The sequence below is a fragment of the Natator depressus genome, chromosome 23 (assembly GCF_965152275.1).
Source record: "Natator depressus isolate rNatDep1 chromosome 23, rNatDep2.hap1, whole genome shotgun sequence".
Taxonomy (NCBI): Eukaryota; Metazoa; Chordata; order Testudines; family Cheloniidae; genus Natator; species Natator depressus.
Genome location: NC_134256.1, coordinates 1,153,467 through 1,166,123, shown reverse-complemented (window position 1 = coordinate 1,166,123; position 12,657 = coordinate 1,153,467). Strand labels below are relative to the sequence as shown.

Genomic DNA, 12,657 nt, shown 5'->3' with positions numbered 1-12,657 from the left:
GGCCTGCGGGACCCTCGTGCCCAGCCCCTGAGCTCTTGCCCCGGGAGGCTCGCCCCTGGCCCCTTCCCCCTGTCTCCCTCCCCTGCAGCCTCAGCTCGCTCTGGGTGGGAGGGCTGCAAGCTCCTGGGGCAGTACAGCTGCCGAGCCTAGCCGGACCCAGTGCCCTGGGCTGCGCAGCGGCATGGTAAGGGGTTAAGGGAGTTGGATAGAGGGCAGGGGAGTTCGGGGGGGGTGGCGGTCAGAGGGTGGGGGCGGTGGTCAGAGGGTGGGGGCGTGGATAGGGGTCGGGGTGGGAACAGGGGGTTGAATGGGGGCAGGGGTCCTGGAGGGGCAGTCAGGAATGAGAGGAGGGGTTGGATGGGGCAGCTGGGGGCAGTCAGGGGTGGGGGTCCGGGGGTGGTTAGGGGACAGGGAGTGGGGGGGTGTGGATGGGGCAGGAGTCCCGGGGGCGGGGGATAGGAGGTGGGGGCGGGGCCGCGGCTGGCCCTCCGTACAATTTCCGAAACCCGATGCGGCCCTCAGGCCAAAAAGTTTGCCGGGCCCCTGCCCCAGCCACTTGGGCTCATGGTGATGACATCACTGCCCCCAATGACATCACCATGACATCATGTCCTGACGATGACATCACTGTCCTGATGACATCACCATGACACCACGGTGGCCTCGTTCAGTGACAGGCCGGCACAGCGAGGCTGCCCCAAGACCCTGGCCTGACACGGCCCCTTCCCTCAAGGGAGGGGAGGGGAGGGGAGGGGAGGGGAGCGGCCCGGCCCGGCCCGGCCCGGCCCGGCCTCGCCCACCCGGGGCCCCGCGCCCCAGCCGCTATGAGGGGCGGCCGCCGAGCAACACAATTAAATAGTGCTGGGAAGGTACCATTCCCTTGGAAAGGGGGAGAGAGAAAGGTGCCTTCCCCCCCTCAAAAAAATCCAGGTTTATTTAAAAACCACCCTAAGCACACAGTGTAGACTAAGTAAACAGACTGGGTAAATAATAAGATCATACCAATAATAATGTCAATTCGCTGATCAGTTCTGGTCAACTCCTCCGAGCGCCCCCACCAAGGCAATGGTTCACTCCAGCAGGTTGGCACTGGGGCGCTCACTCGGCCTAGGAAGGAACCATTTCACTGACGGGGGGAGCGGAGCGGGGCTGGAGATGATAAAACTCCCTTGGTGATTTCCCGGAGAGCAAACAAAGCCCATAACTTTGCCTCAGAGCGTCTGCTGTGGTTATTTGCTAACCAGGGCCGGTATTAAAGCCTGTAGATGTGCGGGGCCCCCCCATCCAGGCTGAGAATGGTACATCCCGGCCCCCAGAGGCAGTTGGTTGTTTACCAGCTTCTCCTCCACTCAGATGGGGCAGGGGGCGGGGCAGATGTGGGGCTGGGTCCTGGGCCGGCCTTGGCTGGGGGCTGGGGGCGGGGCAGATGTGGGGCTGGGTCCTGGGCCGGCCTTGCCTGGGGGCAGGGTGGGGCAGATGTGGGGCTGGGTCCTGGGCCGGCCTTGCCTGGGGGCGGGGCAGATGTGGGGCTGGGCCCTGGGCCGGCCTTGCCTGGGGGCGGGGTGGGGCAGATGTGGGGCTGGGCCCTGGGCCGGCCTTGCCTGGGGGCGGGGTGGGGCAGATGTGGGGCTGGGTCCTGGGCCGGCCTTGCCTGGGGGCGGGGTGGGGCAGATGTGGGGCTGGGCCCTGGGCCGGCCTTGCCTGGGGGCGGGGCAGATGTGGGGCTGGGCCCTGGCCCGGCCTTGGCTGGGGGCGGGGTGGGGCAGATGTGGGGCTGGGTCCTGGGCCGGCCTTGCCTGGGGGCGGGGTGGGGCAGATGTGGGGCTGGGTCCTGGGCCGGCCTTGCCTGGGGGCGGGGCAGATGTGGGGCTGGGCCCTGGGCCGGCCTTGGCTGGGGGTTGGCGGGGGCAGATGTCGGGCTGCGCCCTGGGCCGGCCTTGGCTGGGGGCTGGGGGGGGGCAGATGTGGGGCTGCGCCCTGGGCTGGCTTTGCCTGGGGGCTGGGGGGGCAGATGTGGGGCTGGGTCCTGGGCCGGCCTTGCTTGGTGGCGGGGCGGGGCAGATGTGGGGCTGGGCCGTGGGCCGGCCTTGCCTGGGGGCGGGACAGATGTGGGGCTGGGCCGTGGGCCGGCCTTGCCTGGGGGCGGGGCAGATGTGGAGCTGGGCCGTGGGCCGGCCTTGCCTGGGGGCGGGGCAGATGTGGGGCTGGGCCCTGGGCCGGCCTTGCCTGGGGGCGGCGCAGATGTGGGGCTGGGCCCTGGGCCGGCCTTGCCTGGGGGCGGGGTGGGGCAGATGTGGGGCTGGGCCCTGGGCCGGCCTTGCCTGGGGGCGGGGTGGGGCAGATGTGGGGCTGGGTCCTGGGCCGGCCTTGCCTGGGGGCGGGGTGGGGCAGATGTGGGGCTGGGCCCTGGGCCGGCCTTGCCTGGGGGCGGGGTGGGGCAGATGTGGGGCTGGGCCCTGGGCCGGCCTTGCCTGGGGGCGGGGTGGGGCAGATGTGGGGCTGGGCCCTGGGCCGGCCTTGCCTGGGGGCGGGGTGGGGCAGATGTGGGGCTGGGCCCTGGGCCGGCCTTGCCTGGGGGCGGGGTGGGGCAGATGTGGGGCTGGGCCCTGGGCCGGCCTTGCCTGGGGGCGGGGTGGGGCAGATGTGGGGCTGGGTCCTGGGCCGGCCTTGCCTGGGGGCAGGGTGGGGCAGATGTGGGGCTGGGTCCTGGGCCGGCCTTGCCTGGGGGCAGGGTGGGGCAGATGTGGGGCTGGGTCCTGGGCCGGCCTTGCCTGGGGGCGGGGCAGATGTGGGGCTGGGCCCTGGGCCGGCCTTGCCTGGGGGCGGGGCAGATGTGGGGCTGGGCCCTAGGCCGGCCTTGCCTGGGGGCGGGGCAGATGTGGGGCTGGGCCCTGGGCCGGCCTTGGCTGGGGGTTGGCGGGGGCAGATGTGGGGCTGCGCCCTGGGCCGGCCTTGGCTGGGGGCTGGGGGGGGGGCAGATGTGGGGCTGCGCCCTGGGCTGGCTTTGCCTGGGGGCTGGGGGGGCAGATGTGGGGCTGGGTCCTGGGCCGGCCTTGCTTGGTGGCGGGGCGGGGCAGATGTGGGGCTGGGCCGTGGGCCGGCCTTGCCTGGGGGCGGGACAGATGTGGGGCTGGGCCGTGGGCCGGCCTTGCCTGGGGGCGGGGCAGATGTGGAGCTGGGCCGTGGGCCGGCCTTGCCTGGGGGCGGGGCAGATGTGGGGCTGGGCCCTGGGCCGGCCTTGCCTGGGGGCGGCGCAGATGTGGGGCTGGGCCCTGGGCCGGCCTTGCCTGGGGGCGGGGTGGGGCAGATGTGGGGCTGGGCCCTGGGCCGGCCTTGCCTGGGGGCGGGGTGGGGCAGATGTGGGGCTGGGTCCTGGGCCGGCCTTGCCTGGGGGCGGGGTGGGGCAGATGTGGGGCTGGGCCCTGGGCCGGCCTTGCCTGGGGGCGGGGCAGATGTGGGGCTGGGCCCTGGCCCGGCCTTGGCTGGGGGCGGGGTGGGGCAGATGTGGGGCTGGGTCCTGGGCCGGCCTTGCCTGGGGGCGGGGTGGGGCAGATGTGGGGCTGGGTCCTGGGCCGGCCTTGCCTGGGGGCGGGGCAGATGTGGGGCTGGGCCCTGGGCCGGCCTTGGCTGGGGGTTGGCGGGGGCAGATGTGGGGCTGCGCCCTGGGCCGGCCTTGGCTGGGGGCTGGGGGGGGGCAGATGTGGGGCTGCGCCCTGGGCTGGCTTTGCCTGGGGGCTGGGGGGGCAGATGTGGGGCTGGGTCCTGGGCCGGCCTTGCTTGGTGGCGGGGCGGGGCAGATGTGGGGCTGGGCCGTGGGCCGGCCTTGCCTGGGGGCGGGACAGATGTGGGGCTGGGCCGTGGGCCGGCCTTGCCTGGGGGCGGGGCAGATGTGGAGCTGGGCCGTGGGCCGGCCTTGCCTGGGGGCGGGGCAGATGTGGGGCTGGGCCCTGGGCCGGCCTTGCCTGGGGGCGGCGCAGATGTGGGGCTGGGCCCTGGGCCGGCCTTGCCTGGGGGCGGGGTGGGGCAGATGTGGGGCTGGGCCCTGGGCCGGCCTTGCCTGGGGGCGGGGTGGGGCAGATGTGGGGCTGGGTCCTGGGCCGGCCTTGCCTGGGGGCGGGGTGGGGCAGATGTGGGGCTGGGCCCTGGGCCGGCCTTGCCTGGGGGCGGGGCAGATGTGGGGCTGGGCCCTGGGCTGGCCTTGCCTGGGGGCGGGGCAGATGTGGGGCTGGGTCCTGGGCTGGCCTTGCCTGGGGGTGGGGCGGGGCAGATGTGGAGCTAGGCCCTGGGCCGGCCTTGCCTGGGGGTGGGGAGGGGTGGAAGGGGGCTGGCCCCTGGGCCTGCTGTGCCTGGGGGCGGGGGAGTGTGGGTGGATGGGGGCTGGGCCCTGGGCCGGCCTTGCTGGGGACAGGGTGTGGGGAGAGAAGTGAGATAAGGGGGCTTGGACGTTGGTTTCCATCCCATAACAATATACATTCAACGGTCTGCCACTGATAAATCATTTATTGAAACAGAAATGAGCTGGCCCCAGGGTGAAGCCCGCATGCCCCCAGCTGGCTGCTATCCCCATGCAGTCATGGCCTTGGCCTTCCCTTAGATGGACTTTGTGCCCTGGGATGGCATCATGGCCCAGCGGCCACTGGACAAGCCGGGTTTGACACTGGTCAATAATAGGGAGGTAGCTTTGGGTTTCACGAGTAAACGGCATTGAGGTGGGAACACTCTATAATTTAATGGCTACAAAGGACTCTGCAAAGGGGGGTGTGGGGGTGTCTCCGCCTGGCTTGTCCCTCCTGCGGGCTGCCCTGGGCTCAGTGGTGGCTCGCGATGTGCTGCAGGTAGGGCTGGTGCCTGTTCGGCGTGAGGTGGAGCGCGTTCTTGATTGGGGCTCTCTCCCCACTCCTCTCAATCAGCCAGTCATCACCGCCCAGCCAGGTGCTGGCGCTGGGCAGCTGCGGCTCGGGGTCGGGCAGCTCCGGCTGGGCTCTCTGTGGGCGAGAGAAGTAGAGGCTCGAGAGGAACACCAGGCCCAAAACCTGACCTCGCTCCTGAGACTGGAGAGCCAGGTTGCTCCTTGGGGCGCCAGCCTTGTCTACACAGGGCATTCCAGCCCCTGGTGTAGCTGTACTAAACCCCTAGATCTACAAAGCTGCATTGACTTCAATACAGCTCTGCCTGTTCACACAAGCTGAGGGTTTGGACACTAGCACAGCCAGGCAAACCCCAAGGTCGCCAAGCCCCTTGTCTCAGGGACAGGGCAGCCCAGAGTTCTCGGACTCAGCTGTTTTCCAGGTTTGGACTAGTTTAATTTCACATGAGGCCATATAGCTCCCAACAGCCCCGTTTGAATGAATGTTAATTAGCATCTGTATCTCCAGCAGGACAAGGAAAGCTTCAGCCAGGCCACCAGTCCTGGACAAAGAGGAGGGAAGGAGGTAGTCCCTGATCAGCCAGTCATGACTCTCAAGAGCGCGTCATCTGCAGGGTAAGCTTTGAAGTAACATTTTGGGTTAAATAAAGCTTCTCCCAGCCTCCCTGCTGTTGTTGCATCTCTGGCCATGGTTCAGCTGTCCTTAAATACTAATAATGAACAACCCAAATGACATCAGAAACTGCAGGGGAACTGTGCGAGTGCAGAGGTAACCATGCATGGAAGATGGGTTTTCTACAACATGACTCGTGGCCACTGTCTGTTTTGATAGGGAAGCAGATCTTTGGCTGATGGGACCAGTCGTATCCATCAAAGATCAGGCAGGGAGGCTGCAATTGGTTTTGTACACAAACAGCTAATCAATCAATAAATAATAATCATACATTAGCTGCAGACCCTGGCATGCTGATGAGTTACCATCACATTCCATCTCTTGGCAAAGTTTGTGCAATCCTGGTTTCAGGTGCAGCAGTTTAGACATGAACAGTCTTAGACCCTGATCCTGCAACCAAGTCCATACAGGTTGACACCAACCTAGTTGAGTCAGAGGGGTTCCATGCAAGCACAGGGCTCTCCCAATGCTAATCCCATTGCAGGATCCAGGTTTTATTTGGCCCTGATCCTGCAAAGACACTTGTGCTTAGCTTCATGTACGGGAGGGGTCCCGTTGAAGCATTAAGTGAAGTGTGTGCCTAAGTCTTTGCAGAACTGGGCCCTTAGATTGTAAGTTCCTTGGGCAGGGACCCTTCTTCGGTGTCTTCTCTGGGTTAAGTGCAGGGCACTTGTGGGCATTGTAGAATAAATAATATTAACCATCATGGAGTCCTGAGCTCGGCTGAGGCCTCCAGACACTACCACAGTGCACATCATAAATAATAAGACTTCAGTTTTAGGGCAGAAGCCAAGGCTTAAATACCCCTATGCTTTAGAGGTACACCATGTCTCCAGAACTGATTGCTCTGCCTGCTGGCCTCAGTCTGACCCAGAGCGATCACTGAACATGCCCTCACCCCAAAACTCCAATCAAAAGTAACCAACTTTCTGAGGAACTTCTCCCCTCAACCTCCTGTGAATGTCTGATCTTTGGTTGCACACAGAATTGGGTTGAGGTTGAATTTGTCTGCCTGTTGGCCTGTCAGACCATCAGCTATTTGTAGCACGGATCTGCCTTTCTCTCTGAGTAGGTGCAATCCCTAACACAATGGGCCTTCAGTCTATGTTGACACTTCTTGGCACTATATGATGATAATAATGAATAATTGGGATGGTATCTAAACGATAAATAAGAAGAATGAGATATCTACTGGCAGCTAGGTGATTGGTGTAGATATATAGATGGATAGATAGAGGAGGTGTATGGAGATAGATAGATTAGATGGGTGGATGGATGATAAGGTGGTTGAGGTAATATCTATTATTGGACCAACTTCTGTGGGTGAAAAAAGAAAAGGAGTACTAGTGGCACCTTAGAGACAAGCTTTCGAGCTTACATAGAGCTCTTCAGGTCTGGGAAATGTACTCAGAGTGTCACAGCTAAATAGAAGGTGGAACAGATTGTGCTCAAATAAATTTGTTAGTCTCTACATGTGCCACAAGTACTCCTTTTCTTTTTACGGATACAGACTAACATGGCTGCTACTCTGAAATTTAGCATAGTAGTTACGTATTTCAAGGGACCATTCAAGGTGAAGTGGCCCACTAACACCCCTCCAGTCATAGGGGGAAAAGAAAGGGAGGGAGAAAAAAAAAGGCAACTGAGGGTGGGTTGTTAGTGGATTGCTGTGATAAATTCAGTGTCTCTATTCAGTCCATGATTTTAGTGTGTAGCAAAGTTAGATAGATAGATAGATAGTGTATGGGGATAGATAGATCAGTCACCACAATGGGGAAGGGCAGCTAGTGGTCACTTAGGGTCAGATTCTCAAAGGTATTAGGCGCTTCACACCCATTGCAATCAAAGGGAGTTAGGTGTCTACCTTTGAGGTCTTGGCCCATCCCTTGTTTCATTGTGGGACTATCAAGGTAGATCCCTGTATCTACTGTGCTCAAGGATCTGCCTTGTAGATCTTCCTCATAGATCCAGGTAGATTCTTGTAGATCTTGGATTTATCTGGAAAGCCCTGGTGCAAACCCTATGTTAGCTGACCCCAAGAAGGGCAACTCCTAATAATGAAACAACACAGCTCCTACCCAGCCGAAAGGGACCTGTCTCTGGTACCTTAGTGGTGGGAGAAGGTGGATGTCTCTGATCGTCCAGGCTGCTGGGCTCTGGGAGGGAGGAGGCAACAGGGGAGATGCCAGCATTGCTCTCATTTTCCCAGCTGACGGTATCCCCAGGAGACTGCTGTCCCAGTAGGATCAAGTTCCCAAAAGTGGGGTCGGACTTGGTGTGACGAGGGTGCTTGCGGTGTTTGGAGCTGCCGTACCGGCTCCTGTAATAGGCCTGGATTGGCTCCTGATGCTGCTCGTGGTTTAGCCGGGGGTTCTGGTAAGTGCCTTTGTGCACTCCCATGTGGCCCAGGGTCATGCTGGCCACTTCAGCAGGAGTGGAGGACTCATACGCTCCCATCCTGGCGCCTTCTCCTAACAAGTTCATAGCAGCCTCCCTGCCTGGCTCGGTAATGCTCAGATCGTCCATCTGGTCGATGGTCCTTTGGACGCTGGAGAGGCCGGAGACGCCGTGTACATGCTCCTCCTCCTTGAAATACTCCTGTGCCGGGTAGAAGGTGTCCTCTTCCATGGCGCTGCAAAAAGCCACTTCCTGCTTGTCCTGGCTCTCCCGCTTGATGGACTCCTGGAAGCCCCGCAGGCAGAGCTGGTAGTACTGGGTGAGTTCGTAGCTCAGTCTAAGCAGCTGCATGGAGATAAAAGGGTGCTTCAGGGCTGCACTTGGCGTGATCCTCTCATGTGAGTCCCAGGTCAGCATCCTCTTGATCAACTCCACCATACTTCTCAGGTCAAAGTACTCGGCCAGGGCTTCATTGTCTGGGTAGATCATCTTGTGGATGTTCACCGACTCCATCTGTTCCAGGGACTTGAGAACATACTTCCTCCTCTCCACAGATTTCACCTTGGTCTCTGCCAAGTACTCGGACGAGGATTTCAGCTGCCACTGGGTTACCAGTTCAGCATGCTGGTTTCTCTTGAAGAAGTGGTGAGCTTTCCTGGCTACATTGAGCAGGCTGTGCTTGGGCATCCCTTGGGTCTCGCAGATGTACCTGATTTGGTCATACTCATTGTTCCCAGGGTAAAGGGGCCAGCCTAAGTGCAGCTCTGCTATAATGCAGCCCAGAGACCACACGTCCACCTTCTCACAGAAAGGTAGGCCCAGCAAGATCTCCGGTGCCCGGTAGAAACGGGATTGGATGTATGGCTCCTTGACATAGCGCACCTCATTGAAGATGCTGGCTGACCCAAAGTCAATCACTTTGACTCGGAAAGGGTACCTCATTTGGTCAACCAGCATTATGTTCTCTGGTTTCAGATCCGTGTGGATGATGGAAAGCTCCTTCAGCTTGGCCAGGGCTTTGAGCACCTGGGTGGTCACTGTCCGGATGTGCTTGACAGGCAGAGGAGAGAAATTGTTCTCCTTCTGGAAGTCAAATAGATTTTGCTCCAAGAGCTCAAAGACCAAGTAGAACTTCATCTCGTCATGGAAGAACTCGTGGAACTGGATAATGTGTGACTCCTCCGAGTCCACCCCCGCCATGGTCTGCAGCAGCTTCAGTTCATTTTTAATGATCCTGCGCCGATAGGCATCATTCTTCAGAATTTTGATCGCCACCATCTCCCCCGTGCTCCTCCGCCAGCTCTTCACCACTTCCCCAAATGTGCCTTTCCCCAAAATCTCTATGACGTCAAAACATTCACTGCCCGACTCAATCGTTACCATGTTCTGTTCGTAACTGCCCCCTCCCCGTCGGGCCGAGCTCAGAAACACAGGGGCAACTGGCCTCTTGCAAAAGAATGCTCCGCCTCCTTGGAGCAAAGAGAATCCCTCGCTGCCCTTCCGCGGAACTGGGGCTGATGCAACAGTGCCCGTCATTCCAAAGTTGCCAGGCCGAGAAAGTTCTATTGTGGGGGGAAAGAAGTTACTCCAGTTTTACATCAGCAGAACCCCATTATGCCAGTGTAAAACTGGAGTAGTGCACTGGGAAATCTAGCCCACATTGCCCAGCAAAAACCAAATGCCCTCATTCTCATGTACACTGAGTCCCCTTTGTGCCACTCTGGCAGTGCAAAGGAGCCCTGCAAGTGGGTGTAAATTACCTTACAATGAAAATCAAGAGGCCTGTGTTTGTCCATCCGAGGGCCATCCTGGAATAGGGGTTCTCAGCCCTGATCACCCAGTAACTGTTGTGCTGTGTCATAGGTCCAGGCTGCAAGTGCCATGAACATGGACAGAAGAGCAAAGTCCAACCCGTGGGCAAATCCTTCGACGCAAGCCTGCATTGAGGCGTGAGCGTGGCTGGCCTTTCAGGTCATATGTGAAAGGCTCACCAACAGGATCAGGAACAGAGGACTTGCCATAGAGCAGCTCAGAATCACTGGTCCAGCGACTCCTTTGTCCCACCCCTGCAATACTAGATCAGAAGCACCATGCGCTCAGGGCTCACTGCAGAGCACACAATTGCCCCTGCCTTGGTTAGCTAGCTAGCGTCCTGCCTCCCCAGTTCACATCGCCTGAGTCCAGCAGCTTGTGTCTGCCAGCCGCCGTTGCCTGCTGCTTTGGTGGGAAGCAGCAAAGACCCATGAGACACCCAGTGTGCTGCAGCCCCTGGGGTGGGGCTGACACTCACAGCAAGGAATTTGTCACTGCCCCTTAGCTCAGTTTGTATCACTAAGCCCCACAGTTTAACCCGTACGGCCAGGGTACCAACTCCACTCCACGAGCCCCGGGGTGCTGGGATCTGGGGCTCTGCTTTCCATTTGAATGCTGAGTCCATCCCCGCAAGTTACCCCTTCTTCCTCCCCTCCCATCCCCCACAACCTGCCTGAGACATGGGAAACAGAGACCCCCTAAGAATGAACAGAAAAGCTCCAGCCACTTCCTCAGCACGCAGAGCCTCTGGGCCAGCTCCCTGTTGCCCCATCCCAGGCACCGCTCTGCTCCTGCGGCCCCGGTCACGGGCCTGGGCCCTAGGTACTCTGCAGAGGTGCTCGGCAGGCAGAAACACAGTGGTTGCATGTGGATGCTGTCCCTTTAAATCTGAAAAATGGGCATTAAAAACCATCATTTTGGGTTTTCACCCCATAGTGCCTTGCACTTGCTCCTGCCATAACGAGACATGCCTAACCAGCGTGTACAGCTTTGGCATTAGATATCTGTGTGTAGCGGCCCCCCGCCTCCGGTTCCGCACTGCCCACCACCGCTTAGCTGTGCGAGTGAGGCTTTCGGGCGTGAGGTTAAGATGTATCAGCGGCCCTGAGGCATTACCTGAGCCAGTTCCACATGTGTTAAAGGCCTTGGCTGCAAACAGGTGTCACGTCACATCTTCACATCCTAACGACCTCACGGAGCCAGCTGTTCCGTGCCGTTGGGCTCACAGCCGCTCACACGCCCGCTGCCCTGGTGAAGTGACTGCGCGAGATTCCCCAGGGGGCTCAGGGCCAGATTGCCAAGGCTACAGCTCCAACGCGTGGGGCCCGAGTTTCCAAATGGCTTGGCTGTTCTCAGAACTGCCTCTTCGTTGGTGCCCAACAGGGGCTGAGCTCAGCCTGTCGGGCCCCTTGCACTTTTCCAGGTGTGGGGCCTGCTTCTCCCCACCCCTCTGAGCGGTGCAGCCGCCGTGCCGTGCTGGGGAGGAGAGTATTTTCAAACCCCTCTGTCCCTGCCTTTTGGCCACCAGAGGGTGCCCTGAGCCTTGGTAAGTGGCACGGAAACCTGGACACTGGCCGTATGTTTGGTGTTATCTAGGGCTGGCGCTAGCCCACTCCAGGGCTCCTATCTCTCTTCCCTGGCTTGCAGCATTTCAGCACCAGGCTCTCTTCTCACCCACTTCCAGAGGTGAAGGGTCCTGAACTTCCATCCCGGGGCACAAAGGCTAAGAGGCAGGACAGATAAGTGACTGTCATGGAGTGAGGGGGAGTCCAGGCCCTGCACCGCTCTTCCTGGGATTCACCATGACTCTCAGCCAGCCAGTAAAACGGAAGGTTTATTGGACAATAGGAACACAGTCTAAAACAGAGCTTATGGGTACAATCAGGACGCCTCAATCAAGTCCTTCTGGGGGGCAGGGAGCTTAGACCCCAGCCTTGGGGTTCCCTGCGTTCCACCACCCAGCCCCAAACTGAAACCAAAAACTCCTCCAGCAGCCTCACTCCTTCCCCCAGCTCCTCCTCCAGCCTTTGTCCAGTTTCCAGGGCAAAGGTGTCACCTGGGTCCAACCCCCTCCCAGCTCAGGTGACAGGCTCAGGTCTCCTCACTCCAGTGGAGTCACCCCCTGCTCTCCCATCCCCCGTGCAGACAGTCCCAGCAGAACTAGAGGACATTCCCCGGTCAATCCACCCCGCTCCCTGCTGCATCACAGTGACCAGCCCAACCCTGTCTGTGCTTGAGATCTGGCAGGCATGCAGCACAGGGGAGACGGCTGCTCTACTAATGGGGCTCCCCAGTGGTGTCCCCACAAGGAGATTTTAAGCAGTTGACGGGTTATGGCTGCAGCAGCAGGTGTCGAACACTGAAGGGGCCTGAGTGACTCCAGAGCCCTTGTGCCATTCGAGATTAAGCTCTTCCTGAAATTAATTAATTAACCTCAGAAGCCCCATTCCCTGCAGCAGCAAATGGGGCGGATACCCATTGGCACAGGAGTGCTGCCTAGGGGGCCCGCTTCCCAGCGTGCTGCCTTTCGGGCAGCCATGCTCTCCTGTTCCTCTGGAAGGCCAGGAGATCTTTATGCTGAAGGGATGGACTCATTTGGGTTCAGTTCCAGCACTGGCACCGACTCCCTGTGGGACCAGGAGGCAGACAGTGCCACGGGAGCTGGGCGCCAATTCCCCACCTGTACCCTGGAGATGTGGCTTGGGAGAGGCAGTTGCCCAGGGCAGAGGCTGTCCAGTGCGAGGGGTGGGGGCGCAGCACCCAGCAGAATGGGGCTTTGCAGGGGCATACAAATAATGACGGGAGTGCAGCGTGTGGGGCCAGCCAAAGGTCTGTTCTCTGGCCAGTGGTAGCTGACACGTGGCCTGGGAGACTGGAGGGGCTACAGCCATGAGCCAGGACCCTTATC

At 60.3% G+C, this 12,657-nt stretch overlaps 1 protein-coding gene across 2 annotated transcripts; it reads right to left on the bottom strand.

Annotated features, from left to right (window-relative positions):
* Window positions 1-4,488: 4,488 nt before the first annotated feature.
* On the bottom strand, window positions 4,489-11,233 carry HIPK4 (homeodomain interacting protein kinase 4). Of its 2 annotated transcripts, none has more exons than XM_074937931.1 (2): window positions 7,647-9,401; window positions 4,489-4,985 (listed from the first exon to the last, which is right to left on the bottom strand). In XM_074937931.1, the coding sequence occupies exons 1-2, from the start codon at window positions 9,318-9,320 to the stop codon at window positions 4,809-4,811; spliced, it is 1,851 nt and encodes a 616-aa protein (XP_074794032.1). In that variant the 5' UTR covers window positions 9,321-9,401; the 3' UTR covers window positions 4,489-4,808. The 2 variants fall into 2 exon arrangements, 1 of the variants encoding a protein (XP_074794032.1); XR_012636152.1 differs by lacking the exon at window positions 7,647-9,401 and adding an exon at window positions 10,866-11,233 and having other exon boundaries at window positions 4,864-4,985.
* Between the last annotated feature and the right edge of the window lie 1,424 nt (window positions 11,234-12,657).